The 20,886-nt window shown below is 44.1% G+C and overlaps 2 protein-coding genes across 2 annotated transcripts in view; both read left to right on the top strand.

The window, feature by feature from the left end:
• Positions 1-20,886, top strand: part of LOC126541479 (oxysterol-binding protein-related protein 9-like) — a 52,047-nt gene that overhangs the window by 6,985 nt on the left and 24,176 nt on the right. The window contains exons 9-13 of the mRNA XM_050188227.3: positions 295-387; positions 1,204-1,312; positions 7,573-7,679; positions 18,793-18,822; positions 20,192-20,354. Of these exons, the coding sequence (XP_050044184.1) occupies positions 295-387; positions 1,204-1,312; positions 7,573-7,679; positions 18,793-18,822; positions 20,192-20,354 (502 nt within the window). The remainder of the gene's footprint in view (positions 1-294; positions 388-1,203; positions 1,313-7,572; positions 7,680-18,792; positions 18,823-20,191; positions 20,355-20,886) is intronic.
• LOC126541480 (uncharacterized) lies at positions 11,075-13,383 on the top strand. The gene has a single exon (XM_050188229.3). It carries the CDS (start codon positions 11,227-11,229, stop codon positions 13,345-13,347), a length of 2,121 nt encoding a protein of 706 aa, XP_050044186.2. The 5' UTR covers positions 11,075-11,226; the 3' UTR covers positions 13,348-13,383.

The following is a 20,886-nucleotide window of genomic DNA, read 5'->3' as shown; positions in this document are numbered from 1 at the left end:
TGCCTCCTGTATTGTGATGAATTACTGCATTTTGCAAACACTTGTGTTCACAAGAATTTTCTATTGCCGGCTATCTGCTCAGACTTCGTGGGAATTTTGTTCCTTTGCAAATCCTGTGTCCCATAAAATTTTGCAGTTGTCTCTACATGTTTATTAGGGCAGCTATCGTTGTTCAGTTTCAAACTTTTTCGCAAATCAAGTTGTGTTCTAGAGTCTCTGCTTCATGTAGCCTTCACCCATCTTTTTTTTCCTCCCTGGGAAGTGATCTATTTTTGTGCAATGTTAACTATGCAGATGAGGCTGCCACAACAGTGGGCATCCAAGCCCATGAAGTTCCCCGGGCCCTGAGTGCCACAGACCACGAGAGTGGTCCCCCAGACTCCAAAGGTGAATCTTGCTGACAGTCTGTTCTTCCATTTCGTAACGGGCAGGATGCCTCGCTGTTAAAGGGACGCTGAAGAAAATATTAGAGACACTAACAGAAAATCACCAGTGCCCCCAAAAGGCTCCAAGGTTTTTTCACATACCATGGTATACACCACCATATGCATGAATAAAGCTTTACAGCATGGAATACAGTTTCAAAATGAGTATTGATAATAAATTCAGCAGGGCACAAACAAAAAGCCACTTGCTCTTGTACACATGTTGAGAGGTTTGGAACCTTTGGTGGTGCTAGCAGCATTCCATGTAGGAGGACTAGAGGAGGAGGGAAGCAGAAAAGGAGAAGTCGTGCTACTTTGAAATTTATCTAAGGACTTTAAGGCACTGTGAGAGCTAGCATCGATGAGTTTATCTGCAAACAAATTCTGTGAAATTTGCCCAACTGCATTTGTTCTTATGTTAAAATTCAATGTAGTCAACTTTGCTATTCTAACTTGTTGGCTACTATTTACTACTTAAAGATGGAATACTGTAGGTTGCAGCAGCTGTTTTTGCGTTTTCGCAATGCTGGTGCCAATGCCATCCCACATTTACTTGGGTTACAGAAGCTCTATTCTCAGTAGAAATGATGGCCTGGACATTTTGGAGCCTCGATAAATTGCTTTAACCTGACTTTAAATGTTGCCCTTTTGTGTCTTTTGAATGGAGTTTGCATTAAAAGGTGCTCCGCTGCTGTGAATGAAATAAAAAAATAAATTAAAGTTAAACAAGAAGGTAGTTTGCAGGTTACTCGGATGACTTTCCTACTTTTGAATGCAGTGCCACCTGTGTCTTACTCGAGCGACGACGAGGACGAGGAATTCTTCTTTGACACCCAGGAGGAGACGGAACACGTGCCGCCAGTACCCCACCCTATGCCTCAGCCACTGTGAGTTGTGCATGATGCACTCTAACACAGGAATCGAAACTATCATTCCATTAAGATTTCAGCCAAACATTCACATGCCGTGTGCCTTAGTTTTCGGGCCACAGAGTTTGATGTTGGGGAAGCACAAAGTGCTCGTCTACTGATGCCTATAACACCGTAGAAATTTAAGGGGGAAGTTAAGAAATGTCCTCTTCAATTTGAATACAATCAGCATGTCGTTGCTGGCTAAATAAAATAAACATATAATTTAAAAGCTCTGTAGAAGCCTGCAAAAAACTGAGAGAAGTGATGCTATGTAGTGGTACCATGCAAACGTAAATGCATACACGTCATGTGGCCAAAAACTGCTGCATACACCTTAGTTCTATCTGGGTGTACTACATCACGCGTGCCAGAGCATGATGGCGCTAGCCACAAAGTCCTGGTACATACGAGTTTTGTGACAACGCCAGTGCTTTATGTCTACAAACATCGCTCTGATTAACTACAGACTGGAAAAGCAACAAACACACTGAAGATAAGCCTGATACCATTTGGAGATAGCAAGGCAGTGTTGGTAATCACTACAGCACAAGTGCAGCTGATGAAGTATGTTTAGGGATGTGGGAGTGGAGGTGCATACATGCACTGATAACTTATGAAATATTTCCAAAATACCCAAATATTTTGCTATAAGTGTACTGTTGCAGGCATTATGCCTGTAGCCCCTGCCCCTGCACAAGAATATACAGAGTGTGTGTGGGGCTGCATGGTCTTTGGAATTGATGCAACTTGCGATGGTCATCCTGCTGCAGTGTTACATATTTTGGAGGCAATTCATCTGTGGTTGGCCAACATATGTTTGATATTTCTATCGTCTGTCAATGTTTTCATCATCACGAAGCACACAGAGTAAAGGATTTACAAATACAGGAAGACTTACGTTAATTTGACTCCTTTTAATTTGATTTTTTGTGTAACGTAATCCTGACTGAAGGTCCCAGCTTGTGCCCATGCATTTCTTTCGACCAAGGCTCTTATTATTTCGATCCTGAATATGTCCCTCACTGGATGATTCAAACTTTAATTACCATGGACGCACGTGACCCCAATGGAGACAACAAATGTCACCTCAGTGGCTACAGCGCCTGTCTTCGCAGTCCTGAAGGATGGCGAGTCTATTAAAGACAAACTGTCTCCCACTGAAAGCACCAATTTACAGCTTGCCCCAAGCGAAACCAGCAGCTCACAATAAATAGGTACTGTGTTCAGCTCATTTTAACGTCTACCTTTTTTCTAAGGAAATTGTTTGAAAAATTGCCTGTGCATTACTTTCGGGTATGAAACTGAAACGGCATCTGCTGCTTTGGCAATGGCCTACTACCAGAGCCAGCGCCATCGCCATTGTCGCCACCAGATGGCAATGGAACAAATGTTCGTGTGGGTTGGTGACAACGCACCACTTGTGATAAATAGTTCATTAAAAAAGAAATTAAACTTTGTGACAAGTACATGCAAGCACATTCTGCTTTAGTCAAATATTGGTATTGTGGTATGATACAGTATCCGCCTTGTAACAATATGTGAGTAAAATCCATCTTAGGTGCATCTGCCTCTATGTTTTTCGTTTGTACTTCACTACAGCTGACCGTGGTGACACTGGCGCGTCTGTAGGATTTATGGGCTACTTTGGTGTAGGGTTGGGATAGAACTAAAATAAATGTTTATTCTCTCTCTCTACCTTCAAATGTCGCACCAATTAGCCTAACGGTTCGCTCTTCTAAAGGAAAGCGCAGTTGTCACATGCTGCACTGTGTGTGTATGTGTTGTGTGGTTTGCACTGAGATTGGTGTAAGGACATGCTGGCCACTGTTATCATCAGCATTGTTCTTAGATAAGCTCTCAGTAGTACACAATAACTGATGCAGCTCGTTGAGTGATGAAATTGCTCTCACAGCTTGGCTGTGATCTCAGCGTTGTAATCAATCTAAGTGCCAGAAATCAATGGACGAGAACGGGATTGAGAGATAAGTTACGTCAGTAAGCCTATAGGGATTGATGTGACCATGACTACCTTGGGATGGCTGTGTTTTGTGTTACAGTGATAGTTATCGGGGATTCCTTTGTTCAGCGTTCACAGCACTTGTCAAAGGAATTATCATCATTATATTTATCTATCATCATCATGAATTTATGACAGCATAAGATGTAGCTGTGAGAGGTCAACTATATTTCTCCCCACCATATTAGGTCCACTGCATGCAAGCTGTTAGGTTGCCGTCGTTGATGTCAGGCCAGCTATCACAGTTTTGGTCAGCACTTAAAGGGCTCCTCACCAGATCTGGCCATCTTTAGCTGGCAAGTGCCTTGCATACAATGTGCACTAACGGTTGTGTCTGCTAAGTATTAGATCCCTAAGCATTGTGGAATTTCAAACTGAACGCCATTTCCCCTTCTCCTCGCTGGCGCTGCGCTCCCAGCTGGAAAGCCAACGTCAATCGCACAAGTGTGCCTATGTACATGGCCGTGCTGTGATGACACTCAGTGACACGTGACTTCAAGAATTATTCAAGGCAACATCAGTTATTTGTTTAATCTGTTGCTTCAATAGATCAGTTAAAGTTTAGAGAAATAGTAAAACACATAATCGAAATGTCTGTTTTTCTTTTACTTTGTACTGTAGCAAGAGAGATGTACTTCCGTTTCGTCTTCTTGTTCCCATGTTGTACAGTCACGTTGCAGAGAACGAATCTCCTATGCCTATGAAACTGCAATTACTACGAGACTGCTCTGTCTATGAGAACCCCTTCTTTCCACTCTCACCAGCTGCCAACAACACACTCTCTCCTTGTCTCCTGGTACTGTCCCCGTCAGCAGCTTGCAAAACACAGAGAGCAATCTGGGATTACTTTGGACTGCGCTGTGCACAAGTTCCTCTGAAATCAATGCCTTGTATTACGGCTTACTTGGACATAACAAAAACATCTTTTTTTTCTACCATATTCCAGTGCCACAATCATGCGCTTTCATCCTCCGTCACCGGAAGTGCGCCACCCAGCAAAAGCATGAGAGAGACAGAGAAAAAGAGAAAATGTGGGGCCAGTGACATATTCACCACGCAAACCTCCGGCTCTGGTATAGGAGAACACAGGGAATGAATGTCGCTTGCAGAGGCTAGACGGGGCAAGTGGACAGAGTGTCTGTGTTAGCGGCAACACCCACCTTCTAAAATCATGGGTTCGCTGCACTTCAAATATTTTTACCTCTGCTATTGATGAACTAATTTGAAAAATTATTGCGGTAGAAAACTCCTTAGAGGACAGGTAACTACTTGCAGCATATAACCAAATTCGCTATGTGGCATGGTGAGGGGCCCTTTAAGGTTTACCTTTAAATCACCCTCTGCATTTTTTCTACTATAACTTGATATATTTTTTGCAGAAAGTATTTTTCAACTTGTTATTCTGTGGCTGTCAGTAGACTTAAATCGGCATTTAAAGCTGTGGCCCATTCTCAAAGGCAGTCACTATTTCCTGCGGTTTCCTAGCACTCTTTCTCTCATCATGTTACACCTATGCTGTTTACCAATTCCTTTTTGGTCAGCTTGACCTGCCTCCTTTCTTCAGGCTGGCCTAGCTGCATTTTTCCTCCTGTTTCAATTTTTTACAGCTTTCATGCAGATGTAGTTATGGCCCCTTCTCATTGTACCACCGAACCATCATGCTGTCCCTCAAAAACCTTAGCTAAGCCCCACTGGTTCATTCCTCTGCCACTGTAACGGAAAAAGTGTGTAGAAAGTACTTGTTGCATGGAAATTTCAGTGTTTGTGAATAGGGTTTTTGCTCGAGATGGTTTGAAACTTAATTTTGAGCACTTCTCTATAGTATCTTTCATACCTGAAGTGTAGGTTAAGGATGTGTAATTCTAGGAATTCATTTTCTTCCCATAAATCTCAGCGACGACATCCACGACCTCTATATTTTCATAAGTGTGCATGTTCTACTATCATTGTAAAAGAAAATGCGGCATGAAAGTATATACAGGCTGTTGAGATAGGAGATAGCAGATGGAGGACTGCATAACATGTTCTGTAACCAATTACAGCACTGTCTTACCAATTCAGTGCAGTGCAGAAAATGCTAGAGATTGTGTCAGCCAGTCATTAATGAGAGACGGCTTCATTTTCCGCAAAGGGATGGAGGGCCCGCCGGTTGCATGCTACCAACCCGTTCGCAAAGCTTCCATTCAAATGCTGTTGTGCAGGAGGCTATCAAAGGCGGACAGTGGAAAAACCCTTCTTTTGGTTATCTTCTCTGGTTGCGTGATGCATCCCATAAGACCAGATCGCATGCATGCTTGCTCGCTGCTATGCGCCTATGCATATTCTGCGCCTCGCAAGGAATAGTGGATAGTATCTACAAGGGATGCACGCCAGTGCACGTGCATTCCTGACTAGATACTTTAGAAGACATCATCGCATTTTGAGCTATTTATAGTGCTTCAGAATGCAAATTCTAGCTCCAGAGGTCGAAATACGAATGTATTTCTTGGAGCTTCAGTCGAAATACTCCTGCTTTGAATACTACATCGACGCGTCAGTCGCATGCTGGTGTATCGTATGTAGCAGTTAGTCCATCCTTCTCCGAGTCGAATATTTTATATCCAGAAATGAGTATCTTCACGGCTGAGGCGTATGCAGTATTGTCCGCTGTTAAACAAATTGGGAAAATAAAGACACAATAAGCTGTTATATTTACTGACTTGTTAAGTGTCGTCAGATCCCTAATGTCCTTCGCTAAGCACAAAAATCCCGTGCTTAATGATCTTTATTCGCTTCTGTGCACAATGCATATATCTAACGAGCAAATCACAATATGCTGGGTACCTGGCCATAGAAGTATTGAAGGCAACATGCTTGCAGACGAAATCGCCATATCAATGGTCACTAAAGCCACCAACATCTCTGTAGCTGTCCCTGCCATAGACTTGAAACATCTCCTGCGGAAAAAGCTTAGGAGCTATTGGCAACTCCTATGAGACACTGAAACGTCCAATAAGCTGCATGAAACTAAACCACAGTTAGGGAACTGGCCACCCATATCAAAAATAAGATGAACCGAGGTTACCATATGCCAACTGAGAATCAGCCACACATACGGGTACACACTCGTACTTGCTGACTGGTGATGAGCCACCCACCTGTAGTAAATGACGGGGCGCTGACAGTGCTGCACGTGTTGCTGGAATGTGGTGAATTAAAGGTTCTTGAGAAAAAACACTTCCGTTTACCTGACCATCAACAAGTTCCATTACATCCAGCAATGTTTCTTAGCAACAACCCGCACTTCTATGTTAAATCAACATTAGCTTTTTTAAAGGATGCAAGTATGCTGCAGGTTATACACACAAGTGATTCGTAGCACAGCCTCCTATCAGAGGCTTCTGCCACAATAATAGTATTAGAGCATATGCCTCCCGGTTCTTGCGCTAGAGGACCCGGGAAAGGCTTTAGTACTATTTGCATACTTTTATATTTTTACCTCTTGATCACATTGCAAAGTATATTTTATGGTCATAGAATACCTCACTTGTCATTCTCATCTTTCTAGCACACATATTTTACACACTTACACTCTGACTGATTTTAGGCCCCTTCACAGCCATGGTAATCCTAGACTTCATCAACCATTGTTAACTCGCTGTAGCATGTTCTTGGCACTCTTTGGCCAGAACTGGCCTTTGCGTCATTAAAATCCATCATCAATCGTCGATCAATGCAAATTCTGGATTTGTCTACTTTCCGTCGGCCAAGCTACTGCAGGAGAAAGCCGGTCTTCACCAAGTAGCACGGCCAGACTGTAGCACACAAGCAGGCATGTAGTTCAGACCGGCTTTCCATATGGGAGACGTTGCAGGTGGCTGCATAACATAGATGCCACGGCTGTCGATGGGTGCTCCGGTGAGCCCTCTCGCCATCGAGATGCCCAGACAAACGCATGCTCTGATTAGTCTTCATAGGTGATGTGGCTCCATGCATAAAGTACAAGTGCAAGCCAGTGCAGGCACCTATATCTGACTTGTGCAGATGTCTGAGCTTGCACATGCTTCGACGCAAATGAGCTGTTGCGCATGTTCCGTGATTGCACAAGCACCGGCAAGTGTATGTGTAGTCTGGGCTATAGCATTCGCTGCACTCCACGAAGTTGGCAATGTGAAGTATAAATGGCCTCCCTAATCACATGCTCTTATATCCTGCATTTGTGTTTTCTTATTTTCTCCAGTGCTGAGGCTCGCACCACTGATCCCACAAGTGACAAGTCCAGTACAGACGTTATGAGCCTAGCCTCTAGCTCACAAGCAGCTGCATCTGTCTACTCAGTCTACGATGGTAAGACTTCCTTTATGGACCTGTACTATCACACTGGAAGGAAATGGAAACATTGTAAAACAACTTAGAAGTTGCCATATTCACCAGTCTATGACACTGATATGATGCATTCTTGGATGCCTTGTCTTGAGGCTAGAGTGCCTTTAGCATCCTATATGACACATGCTATCTTGTTATGATGCCATGTAGTTAAACACAAACATAATTTGTTGATCTCTTTCTTGTTCTCATTAGTGACCAGAGAGCAGAGTGGTCCACAGATAGCACTACTGGTCCACTAAGATCAAAGAATTCTGTAGTAGACAGCATTGCTGCCAGGCCTTCGTACATGTATGGCATCGTTAAGAGCATCTGCACATGCACCATACTGTGTAATTTCATGTTTTGCTGTCAGCAACCAGCAAGAGAAGTTTATTAGGAATGTGCATTACATTTTGATTCTTATGCCGCGCAAGGTGTCTACCAACCGGGTAAACCGGGAATCCTTGGGGATTTTGAATAGTCTCGAAAAACTCAGGGAAAACTCCAGGAAAGCTCGGGGAATTTGTGTTTCTATCAGGGAAAATTAGCTATCATTTTATTTCAAGGTAACCAAAGTCGCCCTAATGCTGGCTCGAGTAAAAGATAAGAATCATAACGAATTTTCTTTGACGCCATGTCGTCGGCTGAAGGAATTGCCAGTGTAGTTGACAACTGATTTTCCGGACGCCCAATTTTTGGGACATGCTCTATAACGCGGACGGCTTCGCAGTCTGCAACACCACATACCCCATAGAGTCAATGTATAAGAACATCTGAAATTCTGGACGCAAGAACCCTGCGCCGTCCAATTTTCCGGACTGTTTGTCGCAAATGCAGGTCCGAAATGGCATTAATCAAAGCCAACAGAGCCGCTTTGATTATCTCTCCGCCTCTAATCGCGCAGATCCACTGGCAGCCTTAGCCACCACCGCATCAACATGAGGCCTAGCTGCTTCAATGTTCGCTATTAAGGTTTTTGCAGTTCAGTACCATGTTTTTCATTGAAAGATTTCACCACTGTCAGCAATGGCACCGACTCTGCCTTCGTGGTCCTCGCGATTGGCTTCGAAGCTTAGAAAGCACAGCGCATTGCATAATGCCGATTCCCAAAAGGTAGTGTTGCCTCAGCACAGCAACGTTGTACAGTGAAGCACACGTGAAGTATTGCGGTGAAGCTTAACAAGTGTGGAAAGGGGCAATTGTCACGGAACGCAGTATATGTACCTCCTTGGTGTTCCCTAATTATACACGCATACACCCGCCATCTCCTGTCGCACTACGAGCACCGATATGCCTGATAAGTGTACTGGCAGGCCTTCAGAACTATTTAGGATGTGCCTGTGGCGATTTGAGCCCTTAAGGGCAGTAATTTACAGGGGTGGAAGTGGTGCGCCATTTGCGCCATCCTGCTCTAAAACACAATTTTGCGCCATAACTCCGCCGCGCCGGCCACTTCGATGTTTTTACCGTCAAATTTAGCGAAGCCTATGGGTTATTTTTCCTCTCACTGTGGGCTAGCCGATCTGATCCAATCCGATCCGATCCGATACTTCGTGCGAAGCTGTTTGGTGTTGTGTTTGTAAGCTGCTGCCGTTGGATGCTGGTCGCCTGCAAGCCTGGACATGAGCAAAAGTAAGTGTATTGAAGCTACCGAATCTAGAAAATGCTACATTATAGCAGTTATGTAACTTAAATGCTCAGCCTTGAGGGCAGCGCAGACAGGATTGTCTAAAAGCGAAGCTGGGTGGTCATGCCTTGTAGCTGCAGTGGACGAAAATGTGGCGCCATTGTTTGATTTTTCGTGATATATGGTATGCAGTAGAAAACAAGCTAGTGCCACTTGTATTTGTTGGTCCTCGCTTGTCATCAGGTCAGGTTGTCGAGCATCCTAAATTCTCGATTATTTGACCCCCGTTTTCTCATATAATTCGAAATAGCAGCGCGGTCCCAAAGCTTATGGTGTCGGACGCTCGCTAGTTCGCACATGAGAAGGTTCGCACTGGTTAATTATGGCGGGGCCGCTTCGAGGTACCACCCGCGACGTCAGTGATTGACCTAATAGACCTCACCGAACCTGTGTAGGGAACAGTGATGCCCGCACACCTCAGGCGCGTGTGCTATGGCAGGCGCGACTTCTATCGGTAGACCACCACTGCCGAAGTATAAATCAGCTGCATATTTTCAGTTTTGCATCTCTTAAATTCAAGCCATCCCTCCGCTGCCACCGGGCGTGCGCATCGGCCAGTCGCTCCGTTTCGGACATTGCGCGTCACGGGTCGTGTAGTTTTATTTTGTATGTTTACTTTGCGATGGCCAGGTCACGGCGTTCTAACGTCTACGCATCTCTCTCTTGCGTCCACGTGCGTTCTCCGCTCTTCGAGTATGTTAAACCGCCGGGTTTTGAGGACGCTTCACCTCAAGCCTGTTTCACATGCCACCGAAAATGCTAGCGAATCCTGCCGCCGCAGCGGGAAAGCCTGTTTTGAGCCGCTGCGATGAGCGACGAGGTTCCAACAAGTTCGAAATTTTCGCTGCGACGCGCCGCTTAATCGCTCAGTCGCTTCCATGTGAACCTGCCGTCAGAGTTCATGCGGTGAAGCATCCTCAAATCGTGATGGGGCCATTTGTGAATAGGCACCACGGCTACTGCGTCACACTGCGAAAAGAGCCGCGGAGGCGCTTATGATTCTGGAGCAGTTGTACGACGTTCCCGACAGTGTGCGAAAAGCAAAAAAACTTGACCAAACTGCAAAAAATTGTCGCGGTCACTTTGTTTCCATCTCAAATTTACTGCAACAATATTCCAGGTGTTCATTTTATAAAACTGCTGTGATGCAAACTGTTTTCATCAGTTTTTTTAGGGCCATTCGATAATTTGGACTTTCAGATAATTTTAACATGGTTGCTATTTCCTTGAAGGCTGAATTGGCTAGATTTTACTGTACTTTTACATGCCGGGTGGTGTAAGGCCGCACGTGAGCTGGAGCTGTATTCTCTTAACATTCCACTGGTCATTTTGGATCCATTTGATCTTGTGGCATTTGACCACTCGCTCCACAGGAGCCAGCGGTCCAGTTGCTATCCACAAATGCTTGTAAGCTGCGGCTTCATCACCCAACCTGTGCCAGAGGACCAAATGGATCCGACATAGAAAATGGAATGTTGAGAATACGCCCCTGGGCAGTATTTAGCTGTCTCGTGTGCAGTCTAAACTTTCGAGAAAAAAAAAAAACGCTGCAAAGTATTCTACAAACACATTTTAGACATAAATATTTATTCATGATCCTAGTATAGTTGTGGAACTCAAGTGCCTGAAAATTCTTTCGTAGACCACAGTTCCAGGAGCAACTTTTTTTACTCTTTTTCAGAACGATGCACCAAATTCAACGCAGACGTCCTGACCAAAAAGGATGGCAATGGGGACCTCATATCCCTCTGGTGTCGGCCAAGTGCAAAAGACAGTGATGGCTTTTGTGTGCTTTGTAATGTTACAGTGCACTGCGCGCAACATGGAAGCTCAGCAATAATGCGCCATGCAACGTCTCTTAAGCACATCGAAAATGCAAAAAAACATCGGAACAAAGACGGGGTCCTAACCAAGAGCACTACCATCCAAAGCACCCTAGATTTCACGAAGAATGCAGTGTCACTGTCCCTGCAAGAAAATGTTACAAGAGCTGAAACAGTTTTTGCTCTTTCTGTGGTATCCAACTCACTCCCATACACTTTGGGAGATGTGGCAACAGCAACATACCCCAATATGTTCCCTGATTCACAGATAGCAAAAGCCTTCCAATGTGGCCGCAAGAAAGTATCTTACATCATATCTGATGGCTTAGGACCATACTTTAAAGCCAAAGTGCTTGAAGAACTTGCAAAGCCTGAGGTATTCTATACCGTAATGATCGACGAGACCCCAGTGCCCGAGATGAAGGTGCAGCAGCTGGATGTGCTCATCCGGTATTTCTCTGTTAATGCACAAGATGTCGTTGTAGAGCACCTTCAGTCATTTCACATGGGGCATGCCACTGCAGATGAGCTCTTCTCCTGTGTTGAAGATGCACTTAACGAACTTCCAAAAAATAACATGCTCTGCTTCTTCTCTGATGGGCCAAATGTTATGAAGAGCTTGAAGGGTAAAATAAAAGCAGAACTTAGCCCCAACATGATTGACATTGGGGAGTGCAGTCTTCATAAAATGCATAACGCATTTGCCACTGGTCTCAACACTTTCTGCTCTGAGATTGAATGTATTGTCACTGATATCCATCAGTACTTCAGATATGCCACAAGACATGCGGACATCAAGGATCTCCAACAGAAACTTGGATTGCCACAGCTGGAGTTCCTGCGGCACGTAAGCAGCAGGTGGCTGACACTATTACCAAGTATACAGCGTGTGCTTAAGTTGTATGATGCTTTGAAGTCTTTCTTTTCCAAGGCTGCAGAACCAAGAAAATCCTCATCTATAAGGCACAATCGCCTCGCATCTGCATTTTCTGACAACACGCTCCGAGCACGACTCCTTTTTGTTCAGAATGCCGCCCAGCTCTTTGACAAGTTTCAAACCTTTTTTCAGAGCAAAGAGCCTCTTCTTCATTTATTTTATGATGAAATAGTTGCTGTGGTCAAACAGCTGATGGGCAGATTTTTGCGGCAGGAGTCGTTTGTAGATGTAACTGGTTTCCATTTGAAGAATGTTCAAGTTGAATCGCAAGCTAACTGGAAAGTGAAACCTGAGCTTGGCTTAGATACTGAGAAAGAAATGGAGCTTTGGACACCAACTCAGAAAAAGGCTTTCTATGTCAAGACCAGAGCTTTCTATATATCCTGCACAAAGTACCTCGTCTCAAGGTTACCTTTGGACAACAAAGTGCTGTTCCACAGTAGATTTTTGAAGCCTGGTGTAGTAGGAGACCACTACACAACGTCACTGCGCTACATCGCGAATGCCCTGCCACAAGTCATGCCACCCAGCGAAGTATCATCTCTAACTGATGAGTGGTTGCGCCTTTGCTGCGAAATTTCTGACTGGGATGTTTCAACAAATGTTGTTGAACACTGGGTTAATGTGTTTGCACTAAAAATGCCCACTGGCGAACCCAAATACCCAAGACTGGGAAGGCTCGTAAGGGCTGTTCTTTCCTTGCCGCATGGCAACGCAGACTGCGAGAGAGGATTCAGCGAAAACAAGCAGGCGCTTCACCATCGAGCCTCTTTGTCAATAACAAGTGTGTCAAGCCTTCGTCAAACGAAAGCATACTTGAAGCGTTATGGGGGTGACGTCACAAAGGTGCCAATCACTAGAGATCTCCTGAAGTGTGTTGGAAAGTCGTACAGTGGTTATCGCAAACGCGTTGAAATGGAAGAAGAATCAAAATCACGCAAACGGAAATGTGACGAGCCACTGACAGAAAGCAGCGAAGAAAAAAAGCTGAAAGAGGAAAAGGCCACCCTGCAGTGCCGTCTATCCACCCTGAAGGCATTACTTACCAGTGCCGAGGAACTCATCAGCACAGGAGTAAAATCGAAGGACATGGACAAAGTGGAAACTGGAAACGTTTTGCTCGTTGATGTGAATTCCAAATTGCCGGCGGTGCTTGAGCGCATTAGAATGATAGATTCCACGCTGGAATCTAACAAGTAATTCTAACAAGCAAATTGAATGCTGAATAAAATGATTTTCTTTGAGTTTTTTTGTATGTCAGTGTGAAGTTGCAATTATTACAAGTACTTTACTCTAGAAACATGCTCCAAAACACAATTTTTGTGCTCCAAAACATAACTTTTGTGCTCCAAAGCTGCTCCGGAATGGCATTATTACTGCTCCATGAGCTGCTCCAAAATGCTCAAGCCTGCTTCCACCCCTGAGTAAAAGACATGCATTCATTTTTTCGGACTGCCCGACTTTTTGGACGTTTTCGCGGCTCCTAGGGAGTCTGAAAAATTGGACACATGGGGCGAACGCATGGTGAAACGAAAACGAGAATAGAAAGGGCCATCTCATTGAGGAATAACCGGGAAAGAAACTGTGCCGCCTCTTCTTTGAAAGATCTCGAGCTCAAAAAGCAGTGTTGGCTGATGCCGAGGTGTAGGCAACCCTCATCCAAACCAAAATAAACTCTTTAAAGGAGTGAAATGCAACACTGAAGCATATTGCGCGTGCTGAGAGTATATCAGGACATTGGAGGGTGACTTTCCAGCTGCTGAGAGAATCTCACTTGTGAAAAAGTTGAGACCTAATACGAATGAGCTTGCAATCAGTTGACAGAAATAGCTCATTTCAAAAATATTTTCTTCTGTATGCATCTCTTCTTATTCATATTTGAAGATGTTCGACTTGATTTCCAATAAGCTTTACCATTTTTTTCAAGCGATGCTTGTATTGGCTCACAAGTTTCAGTAGTGGTCTGGTAATGCAAAAATGCAGTTGCTCCCAGAGCATAGCAGCTGCTGGAAAAGGCAGTTTGATGAGTTGACAGCTGCGCTGGCGCCAGAGCATGGGTCATTAGCAAGGATTCCAGCTGCATAGGCGCGCTGTCACGTCACGTGCACAACCAATCCGCCCTTTTGCTTCCAGTGGGTGGGAAAGGGCAGAAAAGGGCACTGCGCACTCCGCCGGCTTTATTTTCGTTCAGGTCAGTCTCTGAAAACAGGTGGGGCAGCCATGCTTTGTATGTTTCCCGGAGAAACAGGCAGCCTGTGACGAGTGGTGGGGAAAACTCGCCCGTGAAGGGGCTCGCCGTCGGCATGCCACTCGAGCCATTAAGGGCTAAATGTAGTCCGACGTAGCGTGAGCGCATGCACACATTGTGTCAAATTGACAAGAACAACAGCGTCTATAGTTCGACCAATGGTTTGACACACTGGCACAGGCAAGCTAACTGGATGCAGCCAACATACTCCGACGCTCCCGGTGTCTAGCGACGTTCACCCACGCACCGATAACATCACACTATAAATGCACCCTTAGAGTAGCCGGAGCCCAGGCAATCTGACAGCAATGAGAAGATTCCAAGCTGAGGGAGCGGGAGGCCGAAGCAATCCGGCACCGTTACCTGTGGGTTACGTAACTGTGATGAAGGTCAGGTGCACGCAGGACAAACTTTGCTTATCCCCATTTTCTGGTAGGGGAAGGGTTGGTAATATTTTTTCTAAGATATCTTATTCACTGTGCATTTTACTAACCCCTACCTCCAGTTTTCTGTTTTCAATAAAATAAACACCACTCCTTACTATTCAAACTAAGTTAAGTCATTTTTTAACATGCTTACTAAAGAGTGACGGCATCGGGTGGCATGGTGTCAGCCTTTCTTGACATAAAACAATGTTGTGTGTCACTCAGGGAAGACCTGAAAAACTGAGGAATTTGAAAATGTCAACTTGGTAGACACCCTGATGCGAAAGTTTGAACTGACAAAGTAAGTGCAAGCTGAGGGAACAGTGTTTTATGTGTCTTATTTGGCTAAATAATCCTGCGAGGTGATGGAAGGAAAGATTAAACTTACTGTGCTTCTTTGGCAGACAAGCGGCAGCCGAGCATGTTATGTTCTGGCATGCACAAATGCTTCTCGAATTTCAGTCTAGCACTCGCAGGATTCATCAGGTTCTAGGATAACTGAGGCATCACAGACATGCAGATGTCATGAAATGCTTGTATGATCTTTTAGCAGTGGTAGCCTTTACACATAATCACATAATTTCAATTTGCTTTTGCAGCATCATTGCCCTAATAATGATTGTCACCTTGCGGTCATGGCAGGACCAGAAAAAGTAAATTTTAATTATTTACATCTGAACAAGCTTCAAATTGATAGCCCATTTCTCTGCAAACTGACATTATTACAAACTGCTTCATCAAGACCTTATCGCTAACAAAAATGGGAGCAATGTCTTGTGAGGCATCTCTTGCTGTACATGCTGCAGCGCAGCGGACTAGGATATACGGCCGAATTCTGTTAATTCGATCCTGACCTGACCGACGAAACTGGTTGAACTAGCCGGCGGGTCAAATTAAACAAAAGGCAGGAAAAACTCCAGACGCCGTTAATTCACTTGGCAAATTTCGCCTTTGAGGTTAGCTTCACCAGAATACAACCGTGTTATGCGGTGAAGTATATTAAGCAGGGGAAAGGGGTCATTTTTACGTGGCATAGCACATGTTTTTTAATCTACACGTGCTTGTTTAATGCAGCGCCACATGCATTTGCGTTAATTACCTGCACGCCCGAGCTTGATTTAGAGGATCAGATAAGCAGGTGGGCAACCAGAACAAGCATACTAACTCGTACTACGTCCTGTGGCAGTGGCCATTTTCCATTCTTAGTACTCTTCCCAGCAATTGCATATGCTTCACCACATAACACCGCTGTATTGCGTTAACCATCTGTGATGGTGTAGCGGCCATTGCATTGCACTACTAAGTCCGAGGGCACAGGATCGAATCTCGGCCACGGCGGCTGCATCTTGATGGGAGCGAAATGCAGAAATACCCATGTACCATGTATTGCGTGCCCTTTAAAGAACCCCATTTGGTAAAAATTAACCAGAAGTCCATCACTACTGCGTGCCTCATTATCAAATTGTTGTTTTTGTCACATAAAATCCCAGAAATTAAGTTTAATGGTGGTATTGCAGCAAAGCAGATCATTCAATTTGGAATTATTTGGTGAAGGTCAGTTTTAAGATAGAAATAACGGAAGTTTGGGCCCATGGAAATGTATGGTTGCCAGCCGGGATCAAATTAACCGGAGTGAAAAAATTAACGGAAGTCTACTGTAGCAGCAGCACCAAGGACAGTTAAATTAAGCAGTTGAGGTTGAAGTGACGGGCAGAATGAGAATAAAAAAAGATGAAGATATACTATAAGCATGGGTTTCTCACAAGTGCAGTTAAAAGTAATGGTTGTGTCATAGCTTGTATTCTCAAATGATCACTTTCATCAATATGATCGCTTTGAAGAGTGTGCTACTCACACCTGATGCGTCAGAATGTGCTTGCGATTGCATTCCTGGCTCTGTGCTAAGACAGCTTGTGTTGGCACTATGTGAGGAACGCTGTTGGCTGTAGATGTCAATGCTGCTTTGCCAGGTTATGCGAAAATCCCCTGAAGTGATCGTAAGGCCAAAAGTTATCATTGAAGAATACCACCTGTGTTCATGATGGAATGACAAGAAGCATTAAGCACATGACAATGTGTAGACTTTGGTGATATGTATTGCACACTACTACATGGTCTTGTGCTGACACAGAAGCTCATACATTACCTGGCTCACAGAGGCAGAGCTTGGTGTGGGCTAGCTACCATTGTTTTTTCAGGGATAGCTCCATGAGGGACACATTGCAGTCTGTAATGTAGTAGGCGTAATGTATTTTAGTACTGGTATAATGTAGGTGTAGGTATAATGCAGCTTGTAGATCTGTGGCACACTTTAAATATACGAATGATATGATATAGTAATAATAAATTGTCATAAAAGCCATAGGACTTGCACCCAAGCAATGTAGGTTGGTATAAGAGTGTCTTAGTCACGAGACAATTCCATCGGCATCACACTGAATATGGCAAATCAGTTCTGTGGAATTCCGCAAGAGGGAAAAAGGTCCATAAAAGGGAAAATTGTCACGCACCTAAATATAGCACAAAGCCACAAACATATGGGTTTCTCATGGGAAAGCTTTCCAGTTGAAGAAAAGTGGGATCCCAGACCAGGGCGAATTTTTACTTAACTGCGGAGCTTTCTTTCTGAGAAACCAGTATAGACTTCCTTTGTAGCTTCGTGCTACATTCAGCTGGATAATGATTTTTCCTTTCATGGACATTACTCTGGCCACAAGTAGACTTTCTTATGTCTTATAGACAAAACAAGTAACAGTGCCTTGTGAAATCTGGTGACTTTCTAAACTTTCGGTGGACTATAGAGTTACCGCCGCTCACCTAGGTGCATTTTTTGGTGACTTCTCTTGTGAATTTCGGTCTGATATTTACAGAAATAAATGTTTATAGACCAAAGATGACAATGCAGCTTAAAACAAAAAAGTGATTTTTCTTTAGAAAACCGCGATTTTTCGACCCGCGTCTCCCCTTAATGAATGTTAATGAATGTACTGCGCAGTGGGACGAGGACAAGGATAACAAGGAAACAACTACGATAGGACTAGCACTGTGAATGTTACCCTGGTGATTGCTTGCAAGAAAAGTAACTAACTGTAACTAATTGAATTTTCAATTGGGCCAAATGGGAAAAAAATTATTTCTTGACCGCAAACTAGCAGATGGAGGAAGAGATGTCAGTGGTGGAAAACACCTAAAGTGAACAAAACACAGCCACAGTGAACATGGCCTCTCAAGGTTCTGTTCCCAGAGTGGTAAAGAAGTGGGTGGTTCTCCAGTGTTGCAACATATGCCATTTCATACTTAGCAGGCAACGCTGCGCAAGCTATGTGAGCAATGCCATTGTAGAAGTCTCACACCACACATTTCGCAGTGCAGTTGTTTTTTATCTGCAACGCTTTCTACTGAATAATTAGTTCGTGTATTACAACTACACCACTTGTGGGCATAAGGTGGTGCCAAATTTAATGTTATTTGTGCACCTTAGTACTTCCAACATGCGATTCACTGCGAGTACAAGGAGTGCCCTGTGGCCATTGTTTGTAGAAGCAGGCCACTCCACTCGCTCTGGATTAAATAGGTTCAGGTCTATTGCACAACATAAATTTATCAGACCTAATGCTACACAAATTACATTATGCATACTCGTGTACTCTTTCATATGTGCCGCACGGTATGTGCAGGCAGCGGGAGGTGTGTCTAGACTTCACAGTGTTGCCTGTTATATATGAAACGGTGTATAGCTATTGCTGCCGCTTGTTTGATCTTTGTGCAAAACAACTCACAGTTTTACTATCTCTTGCTATTGCTTGTGTAATGTGTATAAGAAGGAGCAGAGAATTAAGACTACTTCATGAACTGTTGCTCCAATGTTGTGCAAGACCAGGCAATTTGCACTTACTTCCGAGTGTTGTAATGTGGTGGTAAAAAATCACTCATTGGAAACATTCCTCACACGTTCTTGATGTTTTTTTACAGCTGCCTATGAAGATGATGCTGAAGATGAATGTAAGTGTTGGTTTTCTCTCTCCTATATTTGGTCTGTAGTGCAGGCGTTTACTTTAAGGGGCCTCTCACCAGGTCTGGCTATATTGAGCTGACAAGCGCCGTGCATAAAATGCATGCTAATGATCTTGCTGCTAAGTATTACGTCTCTATGTGCAGCAGAAAGAGCTAAATTTCAAACCGAATGCTGCTTGCCCTTCTTCTTGCGGGCGCTGTGCTCCCAGTCGAAAGTCAATGTATCTCGCACAAGTGCGCCTAACTACACCGCAGTGCTGTGACATCACTTGTAGCGACACGTGACTTCGAGAATTCAAGGCAATATCTGTTATTTGTGTAATCTGTTGCTTCACTAGACGAATTAAAGTTTAGAGAAATAATAAAACACATAAACCGATTGCCTGCGCGTTCTTGTTTTACTTCGCGCTGCAGCAAGAGAGATGTACTTCCATTTTGTCTGCTTGTTCCCATGTCGTGCAGTCTCGCGCACTGACAACAAAAGTATGTCATTTTCTACCATGTTCCAGTGCGCAATCATGCTCTGTGAACCATTTGTGTCTGCCTCAGTGTTTGCATAGCACTGACTTATACCGCTAGTCAGATGTTCTCGTGCACAGCACACGAAATCGTGTGCTGCACGAAAGGAGACAAACACAACAGCTCATGCACGACGGCGTCAGCAGAAGTGCACTGTGCAGCAAAAAAGCGAGGGAGAAAAAGAAGGCAGGGCCTGTGACTTATGCGGCATGCATTCTTCGAGCTCCGGTATGCGATAAACACAGGGAAGGAATTTCGCTTCAGAGGCTAGACGGGGTCAGTGGAGAGAGTGTCTCTCTTGGCTGTGGCCCTCGCCTCCTGAAATCATGGGTTTGCAGCACTGAAATATTACTATCTTAGCTATTAATGAACCAATTTGAAAAATTCTTGCAGCAGAACGCTCCCTACAGAGCAAATAACAACTTCCAGTGTATAACCGAAATTTGCTATGTGGCCTGGTGAAGGGCCCTTTAAACAACTCGAGTATACAGAGCATGCTTATTGCTTGAGAAATGTAAAAAATTTTTATTACGCTGACTGTGAGGTACAGAAGAATTTTGCTAAAGAACTACACTATTTGTAGAACATGTTTACATATGTAGTGGCGTCATAGTGTTTGTCATACGTCAGCTGACAAGTAAGCAGCAGAAAGTCACGTGCTCCGAAGTAGTTAAGGAATCGCCCGTGCAGCTTCCTCCAATGCCTCGTATTTGCAGATTCTGTATTATTATATCATCGTGTCATAGACGAGAAAGCTGCTGCTTGTTGCTGTCGCAGTGCTCCTCTGTTAGACAATTACGGCCTGTTCATGATGGGCGATCCCCTCTTGAACACACAGTGGGCTCCCTGGAGGGCCAGAAGAGTGTCTTCTCGCACCTGCTGTCCCAAGTTCGCATTGGCATGGACCTCACAAAAGTCACACTGCCAACTTTCATCTTAGAGCGGCGGTCGCTATTAGAAATGTATGCCGACTTCTTTGCTCATCCAGACATCTTTGTCAGGTAAGAATCTTTACCAGCTTGCCTGACATGGTTCCTAGGTATGGTTCGTACTTGGTGCTTTTGTGCAATGTGAGAATTTCATTTCATTTCATTTTTATTTCCTTAAAGGGACACTAAAGTGAAAAATGATTTCTTCTGCATCAGTAGATTACCATTCTACAACACCAAAAACACCACTCTTACAACGATAAGATGTTTGGTAAGCCAGAAAAAGCGCAAGAACGAAATACGGGTGGCGACGCCTACTTGAGTTCCCGCACCTGGGGGCTGTGACGTCTTGGATTATGATGGCATCTTCTAGGGCCTATTAATTATATGTAGCGGTACAGGTTGACTGCATTGTGTTCTAAAGGAACCAAATATTAAACATGCCAAGTTTCGGGAACCTTTATTCAGCCAACGCGGCCCAAATGCGAAAACATATTTTGGAATCCCTGACGTCATGCTGATGTTCTGGCGCTGGGATTTCGGCGCGAAATTCAAATACTGATACTTGGACCTTCATTTTCTTATCTAATAATCAAACTACTTT

This window comes from Dermacentor andersoni, chromosome 2 (assembly GCF_023375885.2).
Source record: "Dermacentor andersoni chromosome 2, qqDerAnde1_hic_scaffold, whole genome shotgun sequence".
NCBI classification, from domain to species: domain Eukaryota; kingdom Metazoa; phylum Arthropoda; class Arachnida; order Ixodida; family Ixodidae; genus Dermacentor; species Dermacentor andersoni.
Note: the sequence above shows the minus strand (reverse complement) of the source record. Positions and strands in the feature narration are given on the sequence as shown.

Coding starts and splice junctions, on each gene's coding strand:
- LOC126541480 (XM_050188229.3), top strand. CDS start 11,227: ATGCGCCATGCAACGTCTCTTAAGCACATCGAAAATGCAAAAAAACAT.